The 26,045-nt window shown below is 51.0% G+C and overlaps 2 protein-coding genes across 3 annotated transcripts; one reads left to right on the forward strand and one right to left on the reverse strand.

Annotated features, from left to right (window-relative positions):
* The first annotated feature begins 350 nt into the window (after positions 1 to 350).
* Sowaha (sosondowah ankyrin repeat domain family member A) lies at positions 351 to 4,242 on the forward strand. Its single transcript, XM_041665602.1, has one exon. It carries the CDS (start codon positions 666 to 668, stop codon positions 2,322 to 2,324), a length of 1,659 nt encoding a protein of 552 aa, XP_041521536.1. The 5' UTR covers positions 351 to 665; the 3' UTR covers positions 2,325 to 4,242.
* A 7,592-nt stretch (positions 4,243 to 11,834) lies between these two features.
* Shroom1 (shroom family member 1) lies at positions 11,835 to 22,690 on the reverse strand. Of its 2 annotated transcripts, none has more exons than XM_041663865.1 (8): positions 22,593 to 22,690; positions 15,855 to 16,839; positions 15,722 to 15,777; positions 14,961 to 15,161; positions 14,215 to 14,784; positions 13,988 to 14,126; positions 13,611 to 13,883; positions 11,835 to 13,498 (listed from the first exon to the last, which is right to left on the reverse strand). In XM_041663865.1, the coding sequence occupies exons 2-8, from the start codon at positions 16,794 to 16,796 to the stop codon at positions 13,166 to 13,168; spliced, it is 2,514 nt and encodes an 837-aa protein (XP_041519799.1). In that variant the 5' UTR covers positions 16,797 to 16,839; positions 22,593 to 22,690; the 3' UTR covers positions 11,835 to 13,165. The 2 variants fall into 2 exon arrangements, with proteins under 2 accessions (XP_041519799.1, XP_041519798.1); XM_041663864.1 differs by having other exon boundaries at positions 11,836 to 13,498; positions 14,961 to 15,176.
* Between the last annotated feature and the right edge of the window lie 3,355 nt (positions 22,691 to 26,045).

The following is a 26,045-nucleotide window of genomic DNA, read 5'->3' on the forward strand; positions in this document are numbered from 1 at the left end:
CATTTAAAACAGTATTATTTTATCATAAGAAAACTGCTTTCTAAACCTTTCGTGAGCCTCTAGGGCCGAGCATTCAATTTCACACACAGCGAATTGCTCTTGCTGTGAATTTCATGAATCCGTTTTCCTGTAGGAGATGCTTCAGAAATTGGAGAGGTATTGAAGCAATATATATATATATATATATATATATATATATTGCAAGGACATGCGTATGTAAAATATTGCTTTTATTTTGTGGCAAATACTGCTGAAAAGAATAAATATCCTTGCCTCGCCCATTCAGGGCAACATCCCCAGGGAACACACCCACCTAGCAACCAGGAGCAGAGCGGAAGAGCAGCGCTGTGCCTTTAATTCCGCGACTGGGGTGGGGTAGCCCGGAGAGGTTCCACTCCCCCACTCCCTCTGTACCTCCAGTGGCAGCTGTCACCTGTAAGCCGAGCACCGCTCAGGGGCATGGAGCCCAGCACCCATTGGATAGGACCTCTCGGCAGCAATCTATCCCCCAGGCTGGGGGCCCGGCCCGGTGCAGGCGGAGGGCAGGAGCCCCAAGTGCCCTTCGCCCGGAGACGTCCCAGTGCGGCGGGGAGGGCGTGACTGCAGTCCAGCTTCGGGGATCAGAGCTCCAGGTGAGCCTGGCGAGGCGGCTGGAGCGACCGAGCATGGCGCTGGCAGCCGCCGCCGCTGCCGCCGCAGCCGCCGCAGGGGTGAGCCAGGCGGCGGTGCTGGGCTTCCTTTTGGAGCACGGCGGGCAGGTGCGCAACTCCGAGCTACTGAGTCGCTTCAAGCCGCTGCTGGACGCTGGGGACCCGCGTGGCCGCGCAGCCCGCAGGGACCGCTTCAAGAAGTTCGTCAACAACGTGGCGGTGGTGAAGGAGCTGGATGGGGTCAAGTTCGTGGTGCTGAGAAAAAAGCCGCGACCGCCGGAGAGACCAGAGCCCCCGCACCCCTCCAGCCCTGGGGTGCCAGCCACGCAGGCCGAGAGCACTGCCATCCCAGCGGAGGACACCTGCGTCCCCGGAGCTTCCCCTTCCCCACAGCCGTCCGAGGAACCGCAGGAGGACTTGTCCGCACCATCGGATCTACAGCCTGCCTCAGAGCCCCCACCCTCAAGGGTCACCCAGCTTGGGGTTCCATCAAGCTCAGCGCCACAGGCTGGGGTACCCGAGGATCAGGAGCTGCCCTGGCCCTCGGAGGGAGCCTCAGAGGTAGCCACACCGGTCAGTGTGCCGTCGGGGGCACCCTCGCCGAGCACAGAGTCGCCAGACCCGAAGCCTGCACCTCCCCCGGCTCAAATGCCACCGCAGAAGCCCTGCATGCTGCCGGTGCGCTGCGTGGTCTCCGGCCCCGCGGCGCTGCGGATCCGCGCGGAGGAGCAAGGCCTGCGCAGGCAGCGTTCGGAGGAACCGAGCCCGCGGGCCTCCCCGATGCTGCTGCGGCGGCTCTCGGTAGAAGAGTCGGGTCTGGGCCTCCACCTGGGACCTGGCCGCTCCCCCCATCTCAGGCGCCTGTCGCGCGCGGGCCCGCGCCTGCTGAGCCCGGATACAGAGGAGGTGCCTGCCGCGCCGCCGCCACCGCCCGCTGTGCCCCTAGAGCCCACGGAGCACGAGTGGCTGGTGCGCACGGCCAACGGCCATTGGAGCCACCAACTACACGGGCTGCTCTTGCGGGACCGCGGCCTGGCTGCCAAGCGTGACTTCATGTCAGGCTTCACCGCCCTACACTGGGCAGCCAAGAGCGGCGATCGGGAGATGGCTCTACAGCTGGTGGAGGTGGCCCGGCGTGGGGGCGTGCCCGTGGACGTGAACGCGCGTTCGCACGGTGGCTACACGCCGCTGCACCTGGCGGCCCTGCACGGCCACGAGGATGCAGCCGTGCTGTTAGTGGTGCGCCTGGGCGCCCAAGTGCACGTCCGCGACCACAGCGGCCGTCGTGCCTACCAGTACCTGCGGCCTGGCTCCTCCTACGCGCTGCGTCGTTTACTTGGTGACCCTGGTCTGCAAGCTACGACGGAGCCTGATGGGGCCAGTGGTGGCAGTGGGAGCCTTGTGTCGAGGCACCCCGTGCAGGTGGCTGCCACTATCCTCAGCTCCACCACTAGCGCGTTTCTAGGCGTCCTGGCTGACGACTTGATGCTCCAGGACCTGGCTCGTGGCTTGAAGAAGTCAAGCTCCTTCAGCAAGTTCTTGGGTGCCTCCCCCATGGCTCCCCGCAAAAAGACCAAGATCCGTGGTGGCCTGCCATCCTTCACCGAAATCTCTCGTCGACCCACCCCGGGGCCTTTAGCTGGTTTAATGCCCAGTCTGCCTCCTCCAACCTGAATGGCCATGAAGCCACCAATGCCTTGGTTGACCATACAGGGCATGTGCCATACCATCTAAGCCTGTCCAAGACAGGACCAACGCCTGCAGCCTGTCCCACTTCCCACCTTGTCCATCGCAGACTATCCTACCCAGATGGGCCTCCACCTTCTGTCTGAACTTTGATGTGTTTATAGAAATGGGATTCTTGTTCCCTGAGAGAGGTCCCTGTGAAGAAACTTCACAGGTCTGAACTTGGGAGGAGACTTGAAGTTTAGGGTCAAAGGTTAAGGGGCAGCAGCTGGTCTGGCCCCTGGAGGTGTTTACCAGAGGCCTCTGCATGGACAGATTCCCAAACCAGAAGTGGAGTCAGGCTCTCTAGATATTCAAAGATGGTGACTTTAAGATCTGTAGTATCTTTGTAATTGGATGCTTTTATTCTGTTTTTAAATTTAAAAATGAGGTATGGAAACTTTGATAATACCTTTTGAAATTCTGGGGTTTTTTTTTTTTCCACTTTTAGACAAAGTACGAGGACATTTTCAGTCTTTTGCTGACTGTTTTGGAAATCTATCTTTTAAAAAGAGATGATCGAGTCTAAGGGAAATTAGTCCTAGCCAACAACACTAAATATGTTTATCTACCTCACCGTAGGCAGCACAGATTCTGGAATCTTGAACACGGAATAACCGTTGTGACCCTAATGAATGTAACCAATTCCAATTGTACTGTGAATATCAAATACTGAGAAACAAGTGTGTGATTGGGTGTGGTTGGCGCATGCCTTTCATCCTACCAGATGGAGGCGGATCTCTGTGAGTTCTAAACCAGCCTGGTCTACAGAGCAAGTTCCAGGACAGCCAGGGCTACACGGAGAGACTCTGTCTCAAAACAAACCAAACAAACAACCTCCAACCCCCCCAAAACAAGCAAAAACAAACCAAAAGAAGTACATCTTGGGAGTAAGTGTGATTTAACAAAGATAGAAAAGAGACATTTTGGTAAATAACTTTAAACTACTCAAATGTAAATTTATTTCACACTAACTGGTGGCTACTTTGATTTGGCATGAAATTTTAATTTTTTTAAAATTGTGATTTAATTGTGAATTTTGAACCTGTGGTTTTCTGTGCAATGGGTGAAAAATTATAATCAAAGGAAAAAATTATTACATGAGAAAAAAACTGTTTAATAGTAATTGAAACGATTGTTATTTTATATGAAAGTTCTGAACAAATAAGTGTATGAAATCCATTTTAAAACAAAAACACTTGAACTAGCCAATGCAGAACTTGGTCCAGTGACCTAGGATGAGCAGTGTAACTTCTGGACCTTTGTTCCTTCCTGTGAATGGAGCAGGCTTGTGGCTATGCCCAAGATTTCCGGCTGGGCATGGCAGAGTCATGATAGTACCCTTCCTTCCCCCCTTTAAAGAAAAAAAATGTGAAATCTATTTACTCAATCAACTTTTTGTATCCTATCATGATGTTGCTGTCTTTGGAAACTATGTTTGCATGTAATCAGTCATGCTGAGTGGTTCTTGTGGCACAGGGGTGTGACTTCACCCCCAATATACGTCAGTGAGACCTTTGAAATCATTAAAGATAGTCCAGCAGTCATTCATGGAATGATTTAAAGCCACGAAATAAATAGTTCCTGTTTCTATTTCTGCTTGTGTGTGATACACTTCTCTTAGCTGTAATTGTTTTTCCTTTTTAAAAGAAATGTTATTATTGGGGCTGGAGAAATAGCTCAGTGCTGGAGAAATATTATTGGCTCAGCGATTAGAAGCATATAATGCTCTTGCAATGGACCCCAGTTTGGTTCCCAGCACCCACGTAAGGCATCTCACAACCTCCTGCCCCTCTGGACTGCATACCTCTACATGGGCACACCCCCACACACAAATAAACACAAATCTTTAAAATATTATGGTCTTACTGTGTGTGAGAGGGAGGGAATGTGGGTCCTCATGTGCCACAGAGGTCAGAAGATAACTAGGGGTGGGTTCTCTCCTTCCCCTGTGAGCTCCAGGAAGTAGGTTGTCAGGCTGCTAGACCATCATGCACCACACACCCCCCACCCCATCCCACCATCCCACCCCACCCCACTCTACCCCAGCTACCTGGGGCTAAAGATTGAATCCAGGGTGCCTCCCTTACTAGGCAAACATTACCCACCAGCTACACCCTGCTCCTGTTTTATCTATGTAATGTCTCCCCTTTCCCCCAGATTTCCCCTGCCTCCTTCACGCATTCTTCATCCAAAGAGTTCAGATTTCTCTGCAAAAGAAAGGACTCACGAACCACAGATAAATGCAGACCCTGGGCTGATCCTTTCTTCTTCCTTCGCCTGGAACTCTAGCCTGCATGAATTATTTTAAAATGCAAATTAAATCTTCTGCCTCTGCAGAGAAATTGTGGGAAGGCAATAATCACAGCAATTTGCAATTTGCGTAGTTGAAGCTCCAGGAGACAGGATGAAACGTTAGAGATTTTCTGCGGTGAAGGGAAAGCCTGGTTGAGATGGGATGACAAAGGTCCCAGGCATAGATATGATGGCCTTGAGAGACAGGATCCCAGCTAACGGAGTAGTAAAAAACCAGCAATTACTGAGATCTTACCTCCCTGGAGAGCTATTCCAGCCGCTAGAAGAATCTTCATATTTCTCCAGTATCCTGCAGACCTCCGAGTGAAAGAAATCACTTGCTAAGAGTTAAGAATTAATAAATCCACAGCCGGGTGTTAGGAACCGTTGCTGTTTTCATGCAAGCCAGGACGGTTCTGGAACTGTGAGGGAAGCCAGTGAGAACGACAGCGTGTGGGAAGTTTCCAAGAACTGTGTGTTTAATTTTTAAAAGAAAAACAGCCGGGCGATGGTGGCGCACGCCTTTAATCCCAGCACTCGGGAGGCAGAGGCAGGAGGATCTCTGTGAGTTCGAGCCCAGCCTGGTCTACAGCTAGTTCCAGGACAGGCTCCACAGAGAAACCCTGTCTCGAAAAACCAAAAAAAAAAAAAAAAAAAAAAAAAAAAAAAAGAAAGAAAAACATAGGTTGGGGGCTGGAGAGGGAGCTGAGTTGGTTAAGTGCTTGCTTCACAAACACATGAACCCGAACTAGATACTAAGGACCCACATTTTTTTATTTTTTATTTAATTTAATTTATTTATTTATTTTGGTTTTTTCGAGACAGGGTTTCTCTGTAGCTTTGGAGCCTGTCCTGGAACTAGCTCTTGTAAACCAGGCTGGTCTCGAACCCACAGAGATCCACCTGCCTCTGCCTCCTGAGTGCTGGGATTAAAGGTGTGTGCCACAACCGCCCAGTGCTAAGAACCCACATTTAAAAAAAAAAACCAAAAAACAAAAAACAAAAAAACCTCCTGGTGGCCAGGTGTAGAGGGACCTGCTTTTAATCCTAGCACTTGAGAATCAAAGGCAGGTGGATCTCTGTGAGCTCAAGGCCAGCATGGTGTTCAAAGTGAGTTCCAGACCATCCAGGGCTACAGAGAGGGACCCTGTTGCAAAAAAGGAAACAAACACAAAGCTTGGTGTTGGGGCTGGTGGCTCAGGGGCTAAGAGCACTGGCTGCTCTTTCAGAGGACTGGGCTTTGGTTCCCAGCACCTACATGGTGGCTCACAACCTCTGAACTTCAGTTCAAGAGATCAGACATATTTTCTGACTTTCATGGGCACCAGGCACTCAGGTGGCATACAGGCAAAACACTCATGCACAAAAATAAATAAATCTGAATAATTTTTAGAGGCCAGGTGCGGTGGCATGTCTTTGTAACCTCAGTGCTGGGGCAGCAGAAATGGATGAGTGGTTCCCTGGAAGTCACTGGACAGCCAGCCTAGCATCTGGAGAGTTCCAGGCTACTGAGTGACCCTGTCCCAACAGGAAACAAACAAATGGACGAAAATCCACAGGGGAAAAAAAAAGACCAAAAGACCAAATCAAATGAAGAACCCAAGTGGATAGCATCTAAGGAAAAGCACCTGAGGTTGTCTTTTGAGAATCATACATGTGGGCATACATGTACATGCAGACACATGCATTTGCACCCACACAAATGCGTACACACACCATGAAATATATCCAGACACATGTAAATAAATAAATATAATAGAAAGATGAACTGCTAAGGCAACTTAGGTGGTAAAGGTTGCCAAAGGAGGAGAATTGAATCCTTTTCATGGAAGACAAGTTGATTGTTGTTAGACATGAGTCACAGCCCCGGCAAGCTTGCTAATACACTTTGTACTGCCTTTGACGGAGGTGGGGTTTATTCTTGAACAAGCCGCCCTGCCTGGCTGATGAAGATTCAGGGCACAGGTAATGCATCTGTAAGCTGTGTCTGTCAAGTCTATTCCAGGCCCAGTTTCAATATGTCACCGTTATTAACCAAGCCATGTGTATGGTATAGACTCTTAGTATCTGGGTGTTTTCCTCACTCACCCCATTTGTCTGTGTGTGCATGCTCACGTGCATGCATGTTTGCATGTGTACAGGCACATACATGGGGCGTGTGTGGCTACATATGCATGTGGAGGCCTGAGGTTGATAGCTAAAGTAATTTTCAATCACTCTCTCACCTTATGCAATGAGCCAGGGTCTCTCAATCAACCCAGAATTCACGGATATGGCTAGTCTCCCTAGCCAGCTCACTCTAGGGATCCTCTGTCTCTGCCTAGAGGCTAGAATTACAGCTGCACCACCATGCCCATCTGGCGTTTGCATGGGTTCCAGGATCTGAACTCTGGTTTTCATGCTGGCTCAGCAAGCTCTTAAGTCCTGAGCCATGTCCCCGCCATGTCCCCACCCTGTCAGTGTCCAGGTTTTAAATCAGGAAACTAAAGGCTGCAAATGTGGGGAGAAACTTGTCCAGGCTCACATCCAGTAAATGGCAGAGTGGCATCTCAGTCTCATCAGGCGTGTTCCTATCGACTGTGCTGGTTTGTGCTAGCAACATGAAAGACTTTAGGATCAGCTGAGAGATGGGCCTTTGGGCACGCCTGTGCAGGGATTCCGCTAGAATTCTCTTTGCATTCCTCTCTCACTGTCCCCATTCATAGCAGGCCCAGTGTGCTGGCCATGGCAATCCACTACTTTCTCTGCCTGCTCTAGACTCTTCCAGATGTCTCTGGTCGTACTCTCCCTCACAGCGACAATAGGAACTTTCCACTTAACCATACCTTGGAGTGGTCATGCAGTCAGTTTATACACTTGCTATGTACCGAAAAATATTTTTTTATTCTAAGCCAGACATTATGGTATCTGTCTTCAATCCCAGCACTCAAGAGACAGAGGTAGGAGGATCTCTGTGAGTCCCAGGCCAGCCTGGTCTACATTGCAAGTTCCATGCTAGTCAGGGCTACATAGTGAGACTCTGTCTAAAAAAAAAATTTTTTTTTTTTACAATAGAATCAGTGGAAGGTTAGTCTGGTGGTACATACTTGTAACCTCATGAAGGCAGAAGATCAGGGATTCAATGTCATCCTGAATGTTGTTACATATGGAGTTCAAGGCTAGCCTGGGCTACTTGAGGCCCTGTCTCAAAATAATAACTATCATCTTCAGAATCAACAATATCATTTTTTAATATTTTATTGCCTTTGTTTTTGTTTTTGTTTTCCAAGACAGGTTTCGCTGTAACTTTGGAGGCTGTTCTGGAACTCGCTTTATAGACCAGGCTGGCCTCGAACTCACAGAGATCCACCTGCCCCTGCCTCCCGAGTGCTGGGATTAAAGGCGTGTGCCACACCCACTGAGCTTTTTATTACATTTTAATGTATTTCATGCATGTGTGTGTGGGCACGCATGTGACGTGGCGCATGTGTGGAGGTCAGAGCGTGACTTTCAGAAGTCAGTCCTTCCCTTCTGCTGTGCAGGTTGCAGAGATAAAACTCGGGTTGTCAAGCTTGGCATCCACTGTCTTTATTCACTTATCTTTAATTTATCTTTCTTCCTTTGGGGGAGTGGTTCAAGACAGGGTTTCTCTGTGTAGCCCTGGCTGTCCTGGAACTCACTTTGTAGACCAGGCTGGCCCCATACTCACAAATACCCGCCTGCTTCTGCCTCCCAAGTGGACGCTGTCTTTCTTAACTCGTTTTTCTCAACCATCCTTATCTTACCTACCTAAACGTCCACCAAGTGAGCTGAAGCACCCACCAATCTTCATAAAGATGCTCCCAGGGGGCTAAAGAGGTAGCTCCGGAGTAGAGAGCACTCCCTGGTTGCTCTGTTCCCAGCATTCTCATGGTGGTTCACAACCATCTCTGTAACTTCAGATCCGGGAGATTTGATTTCTTCTTTCCTCCAAAGCCACCACCAAGCATGCATGCAGTGCACAGACATACATGCAGGCAAAATGCACACACACACACACACACAACATAGATAAAACTTAAAGGGGGGAGCTTTTTTTTCTGGAAGAAATTGTGTGATCTTTTGTAATAGTTCCATAAGTAGATTCTTTATTCCTCTCCAAGTGGCCTTTTGTCTACAGGAACTGGCCTCACCGTGGGGGAACGGCCACACCTCTGGACTTGAACCTCTGAGGGAAAGCGAAAGGGAGCCAGGGAGGAGAGGATGTGGAAAGGAAAGGAGGAAAAAGAGACGGTCTAGAAGAGAGCAGGGTGTAGCAGAGGAAGCGGGTGGGGGGGGGGAGGGAGGGAGAATATGCCTTAATCCATTCCTTTCTCAGAGGAAAACAAATTCTCTTGGTGGGAAGTGCAGAGACACTTAAATACCAAAGATAACAGGCAGTGGCCTGGTTGTGACAATAATACTAAGGTCTTGAGAGGATTTCTTCACAGTGAGTATCTTCTTCTCAGTCCCCATCATTCACCTCTCTAGAGCAATGCGCATTTGCCCTAACCTCCCCCCGGGAGCCTCTGCCATCTGAATGGCCAGCGCCTCCATCAGTCTCAGTGAGGACCCCCAGAGTTTCTGCTAGTCGCTGGCCTAGGTACATTTTGTAACGAGCAGAATGTTCTCGACAGCTTGGGGCGCAGAGGAACACAGCTTCCCCATTCCATTTCTAATTTACAGTATGAAAGTAAAAAAGTACACCAATTAAATTATTGGGAGGAGGAGTAGCGGGGGCGAGATGAGCGGGAGGCTGTGGTGATGCCCGTTGCCCAGCAACAGCAGCCCAAGCCAAACATCCAGCAAAGCCCAGGGCGCCGCCTCCCGTCGCTCAAGCCGCGGAGGCGGCGGACGGATAGATACATTCCAGGATTGATGCTCTGGGTCCACATCCCCGCCTTCCCTCCCTGGCACATCTCATTCAGTCAACAATTTCCCAACGTGGGCCTGGTGGCCGTGAAAAGCGAGCCAGCCTTTTTCTTCTTAGTTATTTAGAATTTCTTTCTGACGGAAGCAAAAGGCTCAGTTTCAGCTTTCAAGCCCAATAGGGACATTGCCAATCAGAGCCAGGCCAAGGCTAGCCTGGAGCGTGTGCGAGTTTGCTAGGCGGCGGGTGGCCACAGTGTGGGTGGAAGCTTCCATGGAAAGGAAACAGTGCCCTCTGCTGGCGGTGCGCCGCAGGATCAATGCATCAGGTTTCAGGTATCTCCAAAATCTTGTGGTCTGGGATGCTGAAACAGAACCTCTGTCTTGAACTCCTGTGTGTCCTCAGAAGAAATCATCGATTGGACAGGAGAAAAACCGAGGCAAGAAGGAGACAAGAATAGGCTAGACACGAGGATAAGCGCTGGAACTGTGGTTCTATGGGGGAGAGGGGGATGCTCTAGCTAACTAGAAGGGTGGAGCACAGAAATCTCGTTATTCCCCCTTGGAAAATCCAGCACAGCACCAAGGTTCACTTAGCCGAAAGATGGCAGTTGTCTCTATCCACACCCCTAACTAAGCTCGAAGTGCTTTGAAATCCACAACTTTCCATTGACTTAGTGGACAGTGTCAGGTGTGGTTCTAATAACACTGTAACAGAAGCATGCAGAGGACACTGTGTAGGGCAATAGGCAGAAATTAGTAGCTTCCAAGAGAGCTGGCTCTGCTGTGGGCTTGGAGTCAAGGCCCGCCCACAGGGTTCAAAGCAACAGCGGCAAAGCACAATGTTAGAAGCCGCAATGGCCTCATATGATCTCCATATGTTTTTTTTTTTTACAAAATGACACAATGTGAACATTGTTCTGTGCTCAATAGCCCGACTGTTACAACTAACGTTTTTAGTATGAATATGACGATTTAAAAGTCCCAGCCAGTTGCACTGAGTGACAGAACACACCAGAAAACAAGCCCGGAAGCAGATTTCTCACTTTGGAGTCAGTGGTATTAAATACACACACACACGCACACGCACACGCACACACACACACACACACATGCGCGCGCACACCTTTTAATATGTCTAACTTCCAAAATACCCTGAGCTTTTGCGAGCAAATATTCTTATCCCGGTGTTTGCAGCTTCGACACTCAAGCTGATCTCATGTTCATCTGCAGAACTGGTCCTGTGCACTCAGGGCTCCCGCACAAATGGAGAGGGATTTGTCCTGTGTTTGGGGCTATCACAGACCACCCAAGGTCAGCCTTTCCCCAATACAGTACAAGTCCTCGCTACCTTTCTGGGCCTCCAGGCCTCACACCTACTATTTCTGGGTACCCTCTCCCTCATCTTCAGCTCCTGTCCTCTGCTCTCTTCTGGCCTAGCTGATCCAGAGATGGTCTCAGACCAAAAGCTGGATAAAGTCAGTTTTGTTCGCGGTTTGAGATGTGTTCGAAGCTCTCTATCTGTTGCTAGGTCAGTCTATGGCCCAATGCTCTTAAGAAAAACCTCCCACCTTGGCTTGCAGGTGCTGTGATGAGACACTCTAAACTCAGTGGACTTTCTTACTACTTTTGGAGGGGGGTGTAGTTGGTTGATGATGGCTGGGAAAAGACCATGTTTGAGTATGTATAAATGCCATGGCACTAGTGTTGGGTCAAAGGACAACTTCTGAGAGCTGGCTCTCTCCTGGTGGAATCTGGAGTTTGAACTCAGGTTATCAGGTTTGTATAGAAAGCCCCTTTACTGCCCGAGTAGTCTCACTGGCCAAAGACCTAAGCTTTTGTGGTAGCGATTTGGTTGCCCGGGTAGTTAGCAATTGCTGGTGGTTAGTGGAGTGCCCTTCAGCTGGGCCAGACTGATATTCCACCAAGGACCTCTTCAACTCTGGTGAGCCAGGACTGCTGCAGTTTGTCAACAAACCCCTTCCCTTTTACCCCCAACCTGTGCAGACAACACAGGCCTGTAGGTGCAGTTTTGGATGTCAGCTTCAAAATAAACACACAGAGACTTAATATTAATTATAAATGCTTGGCCAATAGCTCGGGCTTATTACTAGCTAACTCTTACATTTTATTTTCTTATTTTGTTCGTTTGTTTTGTTTTTTTCAAGACAGGGTTTCTCCTCATGTAACAAACCTGACTGTCCTGGAATTCACTCTAGACCGGCTGGCCTTGAATTTAGAGACCCTCTTACCTCTGCCTCCCAAGTGCTGGGGTTAAAGGCATGTGCCACCACCACTCTGCTAGCTTTTACATATTAAATTAACCCATATTTCTTATCTACCCTCTACCACGTGACTCGATACCTTTGCTCAGTACAAGTTCATCTCCTCAGCTCCCTGTCTCCTCCTGATTCTGAGACTCCTCTTCTTCTCTGTGCCCTCTTTTTTCTATAAGTCCTGCGTAACCTCTACCTGTCCAGCTATTGCCCAGTCAGCGTCTTTACTAACCCAATCACAGTGACGCATACTCACACAGTGTAAAGGAATGTCCCATAGATGCCTCTCTAAGAAAATTTATTAGAAAATAAACCACAATACTGTTTGTGTCTTGAGCTGCAGTGTTCTGTCTTGACTCCTCCGCCTCCCACCAGCTCTGACAGAGGGACTCGCCACCGCAAGAGGTGCCTGCGGGTCTTGGGCTCTTTTGTCCACGCTGACAGGGAGTGAACCACGCTGCAACAGGGAGTGAACCTAGGGTCTCACGCGTGTCAAGCAAGCACTCTGCAACCCAACTCTAACTGCAGTCTCCTCTTTAAATTAGTTTAGACTTTTGTTTATTTATGGGGGGGGGTTCTGCTTGCATGTATGTCTGCACCAACTGTGTGCAAGTCGGAGGGTGTCAGATCCCCTGGGGCCAGAGTCACAGGTGGGTGTGAGCGGGACAATATGGATATTGGAGAAGGAACACAGGTCCTTTGGAAGAACAGCAAGTGATTTTAATTGCTGAGCCCTCTCTCTGGCCCTTTCCAGCCCCCTTTTACATTTTATCATGAGGCAGAGTCTCCTAAGCTGCCCAGACTGGCGTTTAGCTCCATCCGTAGCCCAGATAGGCTTCAAACTTAAAATCTCCCTGCCTCAGCCTCCCATGTAGCTAGGATTACAGCAACATTACCACCAGGCCAGGTTTGAATACTGTAGTTTTTTGATTTGTTTTTTTTTTTGGGGGGGGGGAGTTGTTGTTTTGTTTTTGTTGTTGTTGGGATTTTTCGTTTTGTTTTTCGAGAAGGGAGTTTCTTTGTGTAACAGCCCTGGCTATCCTGGAGCAGTAGACCAGGATGGCCTTGAACTCACAGGGATCCACCTGCCTCTGCCTCTGGGGCCTCTGGAGTGCTGGGATTAAGGGTGTGCCACCACGGCCCTGCTGAATACTGCAGTTTGTAAGACCCATACATTAATTCCCAAATAATCACAAGCTTGAGTAAGGCCCCAGGAGAACCCTGTGGGAAATGTGTCCTGGGAAGGCCTAGTCTGAGGCCTCTCTAATCCCTCAAGGGAAAGCTCTCTCAATATAAAACATGGCCCCAGTGGACAGTGAGACTGAACAATACCCTCACCTCCACCACCTGTAACTAGATAGGGGTGGCAGGAAAAAGTGGCTTATTCAGAGGACGGATTCCTGGGGCCCAGGACAGTCTGGGAGAAAGGGGGTAATAACTGAAGTCGTTCCAGATGGTGTCCAGCTGTTCCTTAAGGAACCGGATTCGGTCGTCCAGGCTGCGCTGCTGGGATAGGATCCGGGCCTTGGCGGCCAGCAGCACACAATAGGAGCGCAGATGCTCTGCGGGCAGCTCCCGCTCCAATACCTGACGAAGGGCTTGCTCCCGCCGCGCTACGTGCTCTTTCAGCTCCTTAGCGTCCTCCTGCTGTCGCTGTAGAAGCCGCAGTCGCTGCAGCAGCGAGGCCTGGAACCACGGGGAGAGGGCGCAGTGAGCACCGTTGCTCCGGGGATTGTCCGGGCTGTAGACCGCAGGCCCTCCTTGCCCAGCTCCTTCCCCCAGCCTCAGCCTCTTTTACCCTCTCATCAGGATCGCTGTCTGAGCCCACCCTGGCCAAGGCGAGGTTCACACGGGCCAGGCGGCTGCCCAGCAGCAGCAGAAGACCAAGCACGCGCTCTAGATCAGTCATGAACTGACGGAATCGCTCCAGCTCCCGGGGTGTACAGGCTTGACTCACTGCAGCCTCCAGGTCTTCGTGACATTGGGTCCAGTCTGCAGCCTTACCACGCAGTCTCTCCTGCTCAGTGTGAAGATCCTGGAGCATCTTCTGGAGAAGGTGGGCTAGTTCCACCTGGAGGAAGGGCCTAGGTATTCAAGAACTGGGCCAAACCCGGGAGTTTTCCCAGACACTAAACTCCCCCACCACCCCAGCTTTCCCCACCACTCCCGACTCACTTTCTTGGCCTGAATGCTGTCTGGTTTTGGGAGTCCCTGGTCATTTGACTGGTCAGGCACAGGGTGAGGGTTAGAGTTTTCCGACCTTGATGCTTCCTGGGCAGTCAGCAGTTCCTGGGTGAAGGGGCTTCCACAGGACCTGAGGACAAAGCCAGAGTTCTCAGAGATTGTCTTCCCTAGTCTGCAGACTCAGAATCAGGAGTCCCTAGAGCCTGCCTGTCGCTCACCCTGCCTCCGAAGCTCCAGCGGTCTCCTCTCCTGCGTCCTCACAGGCTGGCCTCATCACAGCCAAGACCTCGGCAGCGTTGGCAGGAAAGAGTCCATCCAGCAGACCCAGAGGAGGCTCTGGACCCGGCTGGGCAGCAAAAGTGTCACTCAAAGAAGGATCCAGTCTTGCTAGCTGCTGAACCAGCTCCTCAAAATGCCGACTAGGCCAGGTAGGCTTAAGACCAGGCTGGCCCCAGGTCAGGGAAGTGTGGTGAGGGAGACCTGAGGTCTCAGAGCCTAAAGGTCGCAGGACATCGACTGAGGGATGCTTGAGGGGATTGTTCTTTGTAGCTGTAGAGGGACCAGTGGTCAGCAGTCCAGTGTCAAAGGTTGGGACGTCATTTGTAGTCCCAGGAGGGCTATGGCTTGTGGGTCTGGAGGAACCCTCAGAACCGTTCAGGCCTTGACAATTGTCTTCCGCTTCTGTGATCCCTGGGCCCTTGTGGAAGAGGCTCTCTGCCGAAGCTGTAATCTGGCCAGCTTTTTTAATTAGGTCATTTTCAGACCGCTGGTCAGAGGCGTGGAGATCCCTAGAAGTGAAAGAGCTACTGAATCAGAAAAGGAAGGCTCTGGCCCAGCTGACTTCTCAAGGGCGGCATGCCCCCATCCCCAACACCTGAACATTACCAGAGAGAGTTCCCCGCCCTCTGGCATTTTCTAGATGTTTCTGTGTGAGAAGAGTGTCTCCCTGTGCTTGGGGATTCACCTGGTTGGGAGCCCCTGGGGAGCACGAGACTCTTGAGGTGATGGTGTCTCAGCTTCTTCCAGGAACACATCGTCATCCGGGAGGGAGGGGTGTGGAGTAGACACCGAGATGGTCTCGGGGACCCCCTGACCAGAGTCAGCTGGGCTACTCTGGAGGATCTCTGCAGGAAGCACCACTGCCGCCTCCTTCTGAGTCAAGAACCTAGAGGCAGGGACCCTACAAAGACCGTGAAAGAGGGCCTTCCCAGTGCACCATAGAAACAGTAGCACATGCAGTTTGCAAAAGACAGGAGTCTCGAACTGAGGGAGGTAGACTTTCTCATAATGACAATCCCTTGTCAGCTTGACTGGATTTGGAATCGCCTAGGAGACCCGCCTGTGGCTGACCACCGTGAGGGGGTTTCCAGAGAACTGTCACCGAGGAGGGAAGACCCGCCCCGAAGGTGGGCAGTGCCATCCCATGGGCTGGGGTTCTGGACTGACCAATAAATTGGGAAAGGAGAAAGAGAGCTGAGCACCAGCAGGAATCTGTTTTCCCGGAAGCCTCGTGCTCCCTGAATCCACACCTTCCCCGCCATGATGGACTCTACTCTCTTCAACCCTGAGCCCAAATAAGTATTTCTTCTCTAAGCCCCCTTCATTAGGAATTTGGTCACGACAATAGGAAAAGTAATGAATACGGGACCCGTGATTCCTTTTTAAGCAGAGCTGTGAAAGTTGACCCCAGACAACGCTGTCCCCAGAGAGTCCCATGTCTCTCACCTTGAAAACTTGATCTGAAGTAAAGGTCTGGGGGTTTCCGTCCTTTGAGGAACAGCCTAGAAAAGAGAACAGTGGCTTGAAATAGAGCTGCCTCCCAGATGCCGCCCTCCCCACCAGCCTTTATCTTCCATACCTGGACAGTGGCCAGAGTCCTTTCTGAACCCGTGCGGCGACCCATGACCTCGCCTGATATGCTCTGACTGCGACCCGCAGGCCTACAGGCACTGCGAAGATTCACGGACGGCGAGTCCAGCTCCACTGAGCTTAGGGACTGAGTCTCCTGTAGCAGCCTTTTGGACTTAGCGTGCGCCCCACGCTGCAACTCCTGGGTGGAACAAGCCTCTCTCAAGCCCTCACCCGTGGGTCCACCGCTCCAACCCACGCGATTCAGTTTGCCTGGCTCTGAGAAACAGCACGTCCGCTGCTGGCTGGCCAGACGCCCCCGGCCAGGAACACCCAGCGCTCGGACCGCGGTGCGCGCCAGCTCCGCTTCTCCTGCCTCGTGGCTGCTAGAGGCAGAGCGCGAGTGCACCGTGGGTGGCCGCGTGGTGATCGCGGGCCGCAGACGCCCAGGCAGGCTCATGCGGAGCTCCTTTCGCTGGAAGGACGTCTCCCGCAGCACTCGTCGCTGCGCACCCTGCAGCCGCTGGCGGTAGGCGGCTCGTGAGGCTGGGGGGCTGGGCGGCTCAGCGGTGAGTGCACCAGCCTCAGCCTCGGCTGCCAACGCGTACAGCAGCGGGGTGTCCTGTCTGTTCAGGGATCCCGGGCTTCCTTGGACCTCTGGGGGCCGCGGGTCACTGTGCCCAGTGACTACTGGCTCGGGCCGCTGGGTAGTTGGAAGGACAGCGTCCCGCGGGGTAGGGGATCTGCTGCCCCAAACCACGCGCACGTAGTCCCAGTCTAGGTAAGGGAGGATCTCGGTGCCAGGAGATGGTGTGTGCATCTCCGGACCACCAGATGCCGCGGAGAAAGAGCTGTAGGCCGAGTCGGCGCGCGTGGACAGCCGTCGCAAGTCCAGGCTTCCAGTGGCTGAGACCGGGGAGGTGCGGCCGCTCCCAGTACCCAGGGCCTCCATGGCTGTGCAGTTGGAGACTGGCGCTGGCAGGCCTGGTTGAAAGCTTTAGAAAAAAATACATGGGTTGTTGGGTGAATGGTTCAGGTAAGAATTAGGACAGCCTGCTGCCTCCTAAACCATAGAGAACCCGGGGCTTACATATCCACTCCCGGGTCGGTCGGTCCCTAGCTCTAGAATCTTCCTCCTACCCTTTAGTATGGTAGAGAAACTTCAGAAGTTGAGGTGGCACGGGCAATAGGACTCATTGTAGAGCGCAATTCTAGGGGTTGAGATTCTCAGTTCTGACTCAATTGGCTCATTCCCTTGCCTCCGGGACTGGGCCTTCCCGAGTTGCACCTCTGCGCTGGCACCTCTAGCAATGCTGAGAATAGGCACATGCTCAAACCCCAGTCCCGCCCAGGCTGCTTCCTGGCCATTCTGTTGGCTTCTCTGTGTGATCTTTCCCTGATAAACAACGGATCAAGAATGTTCTGAGATCACAGAGAAGCCCAAAGAAGGGGGGGTGGGGGTGGCAAGGCAGGAGCAGGGTCAGCTTCACAGTCTCTGTCCACCTCCACCCACTCCGTGTCCTTTATGGTCCAGGTGTGTCATAAAAATACGCATCTTGATCCCCATCTCCCTATGTGCTTTTTACAGATGAGAACCCCGCGTTCTGAGGAGGAAGTGGTTGACCCAGAGGCACACACAGGTCCTAAGTGGCAGAGCCCCTGGCTGGAATCTAGGCATGCCTCCAAGCTCACTGCAGCCAAAATCAATTTCCTAGAGGCAAACCCTGCCCAAAGCCCTTGCCATGCCCCCCTTCCCCCAACAAAGCCCAAACTCAGAGAGGGAAATAAGTCACCTTTAAGTACCATAAATTCCAGAACAATAAACCGGGAGAGTCTGCAACTCTGTCTTCCATCTTGGACCACCCATGAGCTGACACTCACCTCCCTTAGGCTTTGCCAAGAGGCCTCAGCTTGGAGGTCTTGGGGTTCCTAGAGACCTCCACAGTGTCACTCATTCCCCTACTCTGTAATTGTTTGCTATTTCCTCCTCCCATTCCCAGCCCTAAGCTTCCTGAGGACAGGTCCTGCCCTTATTTGTCACCCAGTGCCTGGCACCAGCCCTAGCTTGTAGTCAATGTTAAATAAATAGTTGCTGAATGGCAAGGAAAGGGTCAGAGGTGTGGGGAGCTGATGAAGGGGTGAAAGAAAAGGAAGAGGCTTCATGTTTTACGGCCCCTTTTCTCCCTTCCCTATTAGTCTTTTCTGGGGAAGGCGGCAGAATGGGTGAGGAGGCCCCGGCCTCCAGGACACAACCAGGTTACTCATGCATTATCAGGAAGAAACAGAGCCTGCAGGCAAGCAGGACTGGCTGGAAATCGATCCCTCCCCTGTGCCGGGAGGCAGAGCAAAGGGAAGGCCTGTGTGGCTGTGCTGTCTCGCTGAGAGCAGCATTGATGCTTGGGGATCTATGGGGAAGTTTGTCTTCCTTGACCTGATTGGCTGTAGGGGGGCGGGGGGGGGGGGGGGATGCAGAGATTAGGGAGGTACACACCTGGCATGTGGTCCAAAAGCAGGCTTTTTCGAGCTTCCCAGACACTGGAATTCAGGGTCATCCTACACTTGTCTCTCCGAGGTGCAGGCTACTTACTGTACATTGCTGGGAGTGAGTACAGGAGCATAAAGCCTTTCTATAGTGGAGAGGCAGGGGAGCCTTCACTAGCATAGGGCCAGACATCTTGACGTGGCCCAGTGAGACCAGCCCACAGGTTGAGAACCACTGTTAGGCAAGAGGAGAGTCAACTCTTTTAAAAAGGTCTACCCTGGCTGCTCAGATTCTCTCTCTCTCTCTCTCTCTCTCTCTCTCTTCCTAATTTTTCTTTTCTTTAAAAAGTTTTTTTAGGGGGCTGAAGAGATGGCTCAGAGGTTAAGAGCATTGCCTGCTCTACCAAAGGTCCTGAGTTCAATTCCCAGCAACCACATGGTGGCTCACAACCATCTGTAATGGGGTCTGGTGTCCTCTTCTGGCCTGCAGGCATAGACACAGACAGAATATTCTATACATAATAAATAAATATTTTATAAATTTATAAATATTTATAAATATTTTATAAAATATATTTTATATATTTATTTATAAATATTTTTTAAAAAGGTTCTTTTTTAGAGTTGGGCAGTAGTGGTGCTTTTCTTCAATCTCTGCATTCAGGAGGCAGAGGCAGGAGGATCTCTGTGAGTTCAAGGCCAGCCTGGTCTACAGAGCTAGTTCCAGGAAAGTCAAGGCTACACAGAGAAACACTCTAGAAAAACCAAACAACAACAAAAAGAAGTGTGTGTGTAAGCCAGATGCAGATGTTGATGTCTGATTTCTTCCTCAATGTCCTTTTGCCTCCTTTTTTTTTTTGATACAGAGTCTCTCAATTATGTAACCCTGGATGTCCTAGAATTCTCTAAGTAAACCAGGATGCCCTTGAACTCATGGAGATCCACCTGCCTCTGCTTCCAAGTGTTGAGATTAAAGGCATGCACCACCAAGCTTGGTGCACCCTACTTTTTGAGACAGACTCTTTTACTGAACCTCATGTAGCTAGACTGACTGACCAGTGAGTTCCAGAAATCCCGTCTCTGCTTCACCCTCCACACCCAGCCGCAGTGCCCTGCTCTTTGCTTGGGTATTGGGGATTCGAACTCAGGTCCACATGCTTGTACAACAGGCGCTTTACTAACTAAGCCATCCCCCTATTCTTTCTAAACCCAATTCATGGCTGGCATACACCACCCATGCCTGTTCATGGAATGCGAAGACATTTCCTTAGAGGGGCCTTGAGGCTGGACAGATGACTTGGAGGTAAAGCGGCTGCCATGTCTGACAACTTGAGTTTGATCCTGGGGACACATGTGGGAGAAAGAACTGACTCCACATGCTTATTGTCACAGTGCACGCAGATTTCCTCTCTCCTCCTCTCCCCTCTCTCCTACATACAAATTCAAATAGATTTTTAAAAAAATTTTGTTAAATAAAGAAACCATGAAGCAGGGCCGTAGTGGCGCACACCTTTAATCCCTGCACTCAGGAAGCAGAGGCAGGTGGATCTCTGTGAGTTGTGAGTCTGACATCAGCCTGGTCTACAGGGTCTCTCTCTCTCTCTCTCTCTCTCTCTCTCTCTCTCTCTCTCTCTTTGAGAAGCCCTATCTCGAAACACCACCACCACCAAAAACAAAAACAGACAAACAAACAAAAACGAAACCATAAAAACTTATATTAGTGAACTTCTGACACAACAAAGGATTTCTAGTCACCAGGTAAAAATGGCTAACACAGCTGGAGAGAGGTGTTAAGAGCACTTGCTATGCTGGATGTGGTGGTGCACACTTTTAATCCCAGCGTTTGGGAAGCAGAGGCAGGTGGGTATCTATGAGTTTGAGATCAGCCTGGCCCACATAGTAAGTTCCAGACCAGTCAAGGCCTGTCTCAAAAATCAGACAAGCAGGCAAAAAAACAAAAAGAGAACTTGTTGCTTTTGCAGAGGCTCCAGATTTGGTTCCCCAGTACCCCCATGGGAGTTAACAATCATCTGTATCCAGAATTCCAGGGGATCCTGTGCCCTCTTCTGGTCTCCATGGGCACCAGGCATGCACGCGGTACATGTACATACATGTATGCAAAACACACGCATAAAGGATAAAAATATAAAAATAAATATTAAAAGCAAAACAAACAAAAATAGCTTACGGGACAGAAAGGTGACTCATGGGGCAAAACTCTTCACTGTGCAGGCCTGACAACTTGAGTTGGATCTCCAGGACCCAGATGAGAAGTCAGATTCAGGGGCTGGAGCGATGGCTCAGTAGTCCAGAGCACTGACTACTCTTACGAAGGACCTAGGTTTGATTCCCAGCACCCACATGATGGCTCACAATAAACTGTAACTCCAGTTCCAGATGACTCTACGCCTTCCAAAGGCTATTGCATGTGCTTGGGCACATATGCATAAAATAAAATGCTTTTTAAAAGTCAGATGCTGCAGGGCATATCCGTAATTTCGGCATACCAGTGGTGGGATGGGAAGGAGAAACAAGAGAACCAGCTGGAAGCTTGTAGAGCAGCTACCCTCAAATACACGACGTAGCAGCAGAAACGAGAGACCGTGCCCTACTAAGGCGGAAAGTGACAATGGACTCTTGAAAGTTCCCCTCTGATTTCTGTAACTGCACTACAACACTTGTGCTCATACTAACACACACTTAAAGTAATTAATGAAAACATCAACGTATAATGAACCATTAAATGTGTACATCTGTGTGTTTTCTTATTGCTCCTAACTTGTCGCAAGGATGCTATTGCATTGGTGGCCCCAGCGGGTTTCTGTCCACGCAGGACTCCCATATTGTGCTCTTCGTAGAATCTGCTGTGCCACCAGGACCTCGGAGCATCAGCACAAGCAATAAGGAATGGCCATGCTTGTCCCCAGAGCAGGGGTTGCAGCATCGTCTGCTAGGGTCGAGGGGATGGGGGAAGGTACTTGTCACCTGAGCAAAGAATAAGTGAGCCCTGCTCAGGACTCAGAGCTCGGGCTCTTGAGGGTGGAACACCAGACCAGGAGGATGAAATTCCAGAGACTGGACAAGACTGGCATTGGAGACCAGACAAGCTGTGCAGCGCTCATTCATTCCGGGCCATCTGAGCTTTCCTGTGGCCATGGCAAGTCTAGCGGCGACTGGGATATGGCCCTGGGGCTCTAGAGTAAAGGTGGACCCAGGCAAACAACCAGACCAAGAGCTTCAGTCAAGGCTTGTCAGGAAATTCGATGAAGACAGTTTTCAGTGGATAAAATCACACCGAGACAATGCATGGAAGACCAGGGCAACAGACGGGAGAGGTGCAGGGGAAAAGATAACCTCAGAGCTCATCTGGAATGAAACTGTCCTTTCAAGGGCCACCTCCCATCTGACTTCCTGTGTGGACCTATGCAGGCCCCTTCTTGCCTCTGGCCTCCCCTTAGTACTGCGGAGGGCTGTAGGGCTGTAACTGCACGCCACCACCGACTCTTCTAGAATCAGAGCCCCCGGGGTTCAAGACCAGATCTTAAGTCCTCGCACCCCAGACTAGGTCTGACAGGTGAGCATTCTGGCAGACTCCTTGATCCTCTCTCTACTCCTATTCTCCAAGGCCATATATGACACTGCACCCCTGTGCAACAACCGTTCTGCGACACAGTAGCTGGTCCCTGAAGCCCTGGGGCGGCCCCTACAGAGACCCTTCTTCCAGAGGGTGTACAAAATACACAGGATTCCGCGTCACCTGGGTATAGGCAGTCCCTGGCATGGACAGAGCACATATCCAGGTTCAAATTCTAGGCAAACAAGGGCTCAAAAAGGGGTTGGAGCCAAGCTCTGGGAACCACACTGTGGCGGCAGAGTCACATGCAGAGGCGAGAGAGGGAGCTTGAGAAACTAGGAGAGCGGATAGCCTCTGACCAGAGTATTTCTGGGCCTTTCCTGATTGGGAATTGTGAGGGACCAAGATTCTCCAGCAACCAAAGCTCAAGAACAGAGGGTCACCGGGCAGACGCCACTGTGTGCCGATTCCCTGCAACAGCTGGGCCAGTTGAACCGGCTCTGCCCCTTACCAGGCCCAGAGTAAAGGTGCGCAGGGGCTTTACTCCGCTGGCGCAGCCGGACTGGACTCCAGGTCGGAAGGTCCAGACGGAACGACGGTCTGGACACTTCGCGGCCGCCCTGACCCTCCCGTCCTGGTCCTCCTCCTGCGGAATACGTGGTGCTGCTCCCCTCACCCGGCCCCGCCGCATACCTGTAGCTCCAGCCCGAGACGCGCACCAGGGCGCCCGCGGCCGGCCGCACGGTGACATCCGAGCCCGGGGCTCCAGCTCCCAACGCCACCTCCAGGCTCCGGCCGCTGCAGGGGAGGCGCCACCTCCGGCCAAGGGGGGCGGGAGCCTCGAGTGGCGGCGGGGCTCGGGGAGCCGCGCCCCTTCCTAGTGTGACTCTGAGCGTGGTCCCCAGTCCCGGGCCCCGGACCTCTTACCAAGGCTGAGAACCTGAGCGGGAGGGCGATCGCACTCGCTCCAAGCACTGCTGGATCTGCAGGCAAGTCTTCAGCACCCACAGTTTCTCCTCGGTGCGGAGGTCCAACTCGCCCCGAGCAGCTTCTTTCTTTCTTCCTTTCTTTCAACTATTAAAAAATTACGTTCGTTTATTTACTTACTTATTAGGTGTGAGTGTGCGTGCCTGCGTGTGTCTGTGTGTATATGTGTGAAGGCTCCCATGTGGATGTCAGAGAACAACTTCAGTTCCTTCCTTCCACCCTGTGGAGTCCTGGGTGATCTGGCTTGGTGACATGAACCTTTATCCACTGGACCATCTCTCCTGGCCTGTTCTAAGCTCGGTGGAGAAAACAGAAGTGTCCCGGGGCTCTTGCCTTATGCTCTCTCTGTGTGTGCCTTAGATGGTAATGGCTGTGTCTGCTCAGACTCACATTTCCAAACCCCTGCTGCTGCCTGCTTGACCCCTTCCTCAGGCTCCCGTCTTTGTCTCCTTGCTTCCCACTTCTCCCTCTACCTGACCCAGACCTGACAGAGCCCTGGACATATGGGCTCACGTCCGTGACTGGGAACACACCTTCATTTGGGACCGTCTCATCCCTAAAGAATGCTCTGCTAGGCCTTGAGAGATGGCTAAGTGGTTTAGATCACGTGTTGCTTTTGCAGAGGACCTAAGTTCTACTCCCAGCACCAAAGCAGTGGCTCACAATCATTTGTAACTCCAGTTCTAGGGGATCCAACACCCTCTCCGGACCTCTGAGGGCACTAGGTATGTCCATGGTGCATATACATGCAGGTAAAACATCCCATGCTCATGAAATTAAAAAAATAAATAAAAGAATGTTCTATCTTCCTCTGCTCCTATGCTCTCTCTTGTCCGACGTTCCAAAGTCTGTGAGTGCCCACTCTGACAAGAACTGCTCTGTTCCTGAGAGGGGCTGGAACAGCCGCCCCTCCAGCTCCCCCACCTTGCTCTGACTTGGTCTGAGCATGTCTGGGGATAAGGCTGTGTCCCCCAATCTGGCATCTTAGAAAAAAAAAAAGACTTGTTTGTATAACTGGAAACCAGAATTCTGTCCAAGAGTCACGGCTGCCAGCCCTGGGTCTAGACAGTCTGAGGCTTCTGTTCCCTAGTCTTCTAGAGATAGAGGAAACAGCCAAGGAGCCTAACTCCTGAGAACCAACTCTCTCTCTCTCTCTCTCTCTCCCTCCCTCCCTCCCTCCCTCCCTCCCCCCTTTCTCTTATATTGTGGCCTGGAGAGATGGCTCAGTGGTTAGGAGCATTTGCTGCCCTAACAGAGGACCTAGGTTTGGTTCCCAGCTTCGACATGAGAGTTCACTACAGTCTGTCACTCTAGTTCCAAGCCAGTCTGGACTACGTAAGAAGACCCTGTCTCACAAAAAAGAAAGTCTAGTTGTCTCTACCCTGCTGTAGCTCAGTGCTTTCTGAGGCTTGGGAGAGTTCTTCTCCAGAGTGTCCTATATGGACAGACTTAGCCAGGGGAGTCACAGAGCTTTGCTGACCAAGAAGTTGATGGGTGGGCAGTGGGGCAATGGGTCAGTGGGTCAAGCGCTTGGCACGCAAGCATGTGTAGCTGAGTTTGGGTCCCCAGCATCTAGGGAAAAAGCCAGGTGCCACAGCACATGCTTGTTATCCTGTACTGGGGACATGGTGGTGGAGGGTGGAGGTGGTGGGAGTCTCTCTGTCTCTGTCTCTCTCTATATATGTATATACATATATATATGTAATATGTGTGTGTGTAATGTGTATGTGTGTAGATATGTGGATTCCTGGAGTTGGCAACTAGTCTAGCCAAACAAAGAAAGCGATCCAGAAATAGCTCAACAAAATCATACTGTCCGTATTTTTTTTATTCTGTGATTATGTTAATATTCATGAGAATGGTGCCAGTTTACACACTTGAGTGCAAAAGCCCACAGAGGCCAAAAGATGGCATCAGATCCCCTGGAGCTGGAGTTGCAGGCAGCTGTAAAATGACCGATGTGGGCGCTTGGAGCTGAGCCTGGGTCCTCCGGCACAGAAGTAGATGATTTTAACTTCTGAACCATCTTTCCTGGCAAATGTCTATTTTTGAAATTCCAACAAAACATGGATCACTGTGTGATCCTCTTAATCACTTAAAATATCCTCTTAGACTGTAAGTACTCCTTCGGGGCACATTTGTTTACTTTTTGTTTCATTCGAGAAACACTCTCAGGACCTTGTTGGCCTTTATTTCACAATTTTCATGCCTCAGCTTCCCAAGGGCTAAGCCACGGACGTGAGGGCAATTGGCTGTGACATCTGTCATCCCATTGACCGCCAGGGTTGACTCAGCTGACCTAGCAGGCTAGGCAGGGATTCCCATCCTCCGTGTATGTCCCTTCCTCACACAGATGGGGGCCAATCTTTGACCAAGGATATGAGCAACTGCACTTGCCCCCTAGAACCTCCAGACAAGCTTCCAAGTGCTGAGCCACCATGCCCAGCTGTTTGCACACCACACACACACACAGACACACACAATTTGTTGTTTTTCCAAGATGAGGTTTCTCTATGTAGTTCTGGTTGTCTTGGAACTCACTATGTAGACCAGGCTGGCCTCTTCTGCTTCCCATGTACTGGGATTAAAGGTATGTGCCAGTACACTTGGCTTGGGACCACATTTTTTTAAATTTCTATTTTATTTTTTGTGTATGGGTGTTTTGCCTGAATGGATGTCTATGCCGTATGTGTGCTGTGGTGTCTGTGGATGCCAGGGGGGAAAAAAAGCATCAGATCCCCTGGAACTGAAGTTACAGACAGCTTGTGAGTCACCAAGTGGGTGCTTAGGAGGCCAGGGCTATTCATTGTTGAGCCATCCCTTGTGCTGGGATCAGACGGGTTTGCCACCAAACCCAACTCTGCTCTTTACAAATTATTATAAATTTTTAAATGTATTTGGGGGACTGTGTACATGTGGAGGTCAGAGATCCATCTTGGATGCAGTTCCTCAGGAGCCATCTACCTAATTTTCTGAGACAATGTCTCTCTCTGAGTCCTGGAGCTCAATGATTAGTTCAGGTTAGCTGGCTAGCAAACCCCAGGAATCTACTGCCCCCCGCCCCTTCACTACTGCGATTACCAGCGTGAACCACCACATCAAGCTTTGTGTGTGGGTGCCGGGGATCAAACCCGAGTCCTCATGCTTGCATGGCAAGCG

Source organism: Microtus oregoni, unplaced genomic scaffold (genome assembly GCF_018167655.1).
Source record: "Microtus oregoni isolate MIOR12 unplaced genomic scaffold, Mior012 000015F_ref0000493, whole genome shotgun sequence".
Classification (NCBI taxonomy): domain Eukaryota; kingdom Metazoa; phylum Chordata; class Mammalia; order Rodentia; family Cricetidae; genus Microtus; species Microtus oregoni.

What these genes read in the sequence shown, in the direction of transcription:
- Sowaha (XM_041665602.1), top strand. Translation starts at nt 666, where the DNA reads ATGGCGCTGGCAGCCGCCGCCGCTGCCGCCGCAGCCGCCGCAGGGGTG.
- Shroom1 (XM_041663864.1), bottom strand. Translation starts at nt 16,796, where the DNA reads ATGGAGGCCCTGGGTACTGGGAGCGGCCGCACCTCCCCGGTCTCAGCC. An exon ending in CCCCAGGGGCTCCCAACCAG is followed by an intron (nt 14,785 to 14,960) that starts GTGAATCCCCAA and finishes TTTCACTTCTAG; the next exon opens with GGATCTCCACGCCTCTGACC. An exon ending in ACAGCGATCCTGATGAGAGG is followed by an intron (nt 13,499 to 13,610) that starts GTAAAAGAGGCT and finishes CCGTGGTTCCAG; the next exon opens with GCCTCGCTGCTGCAGCGACT.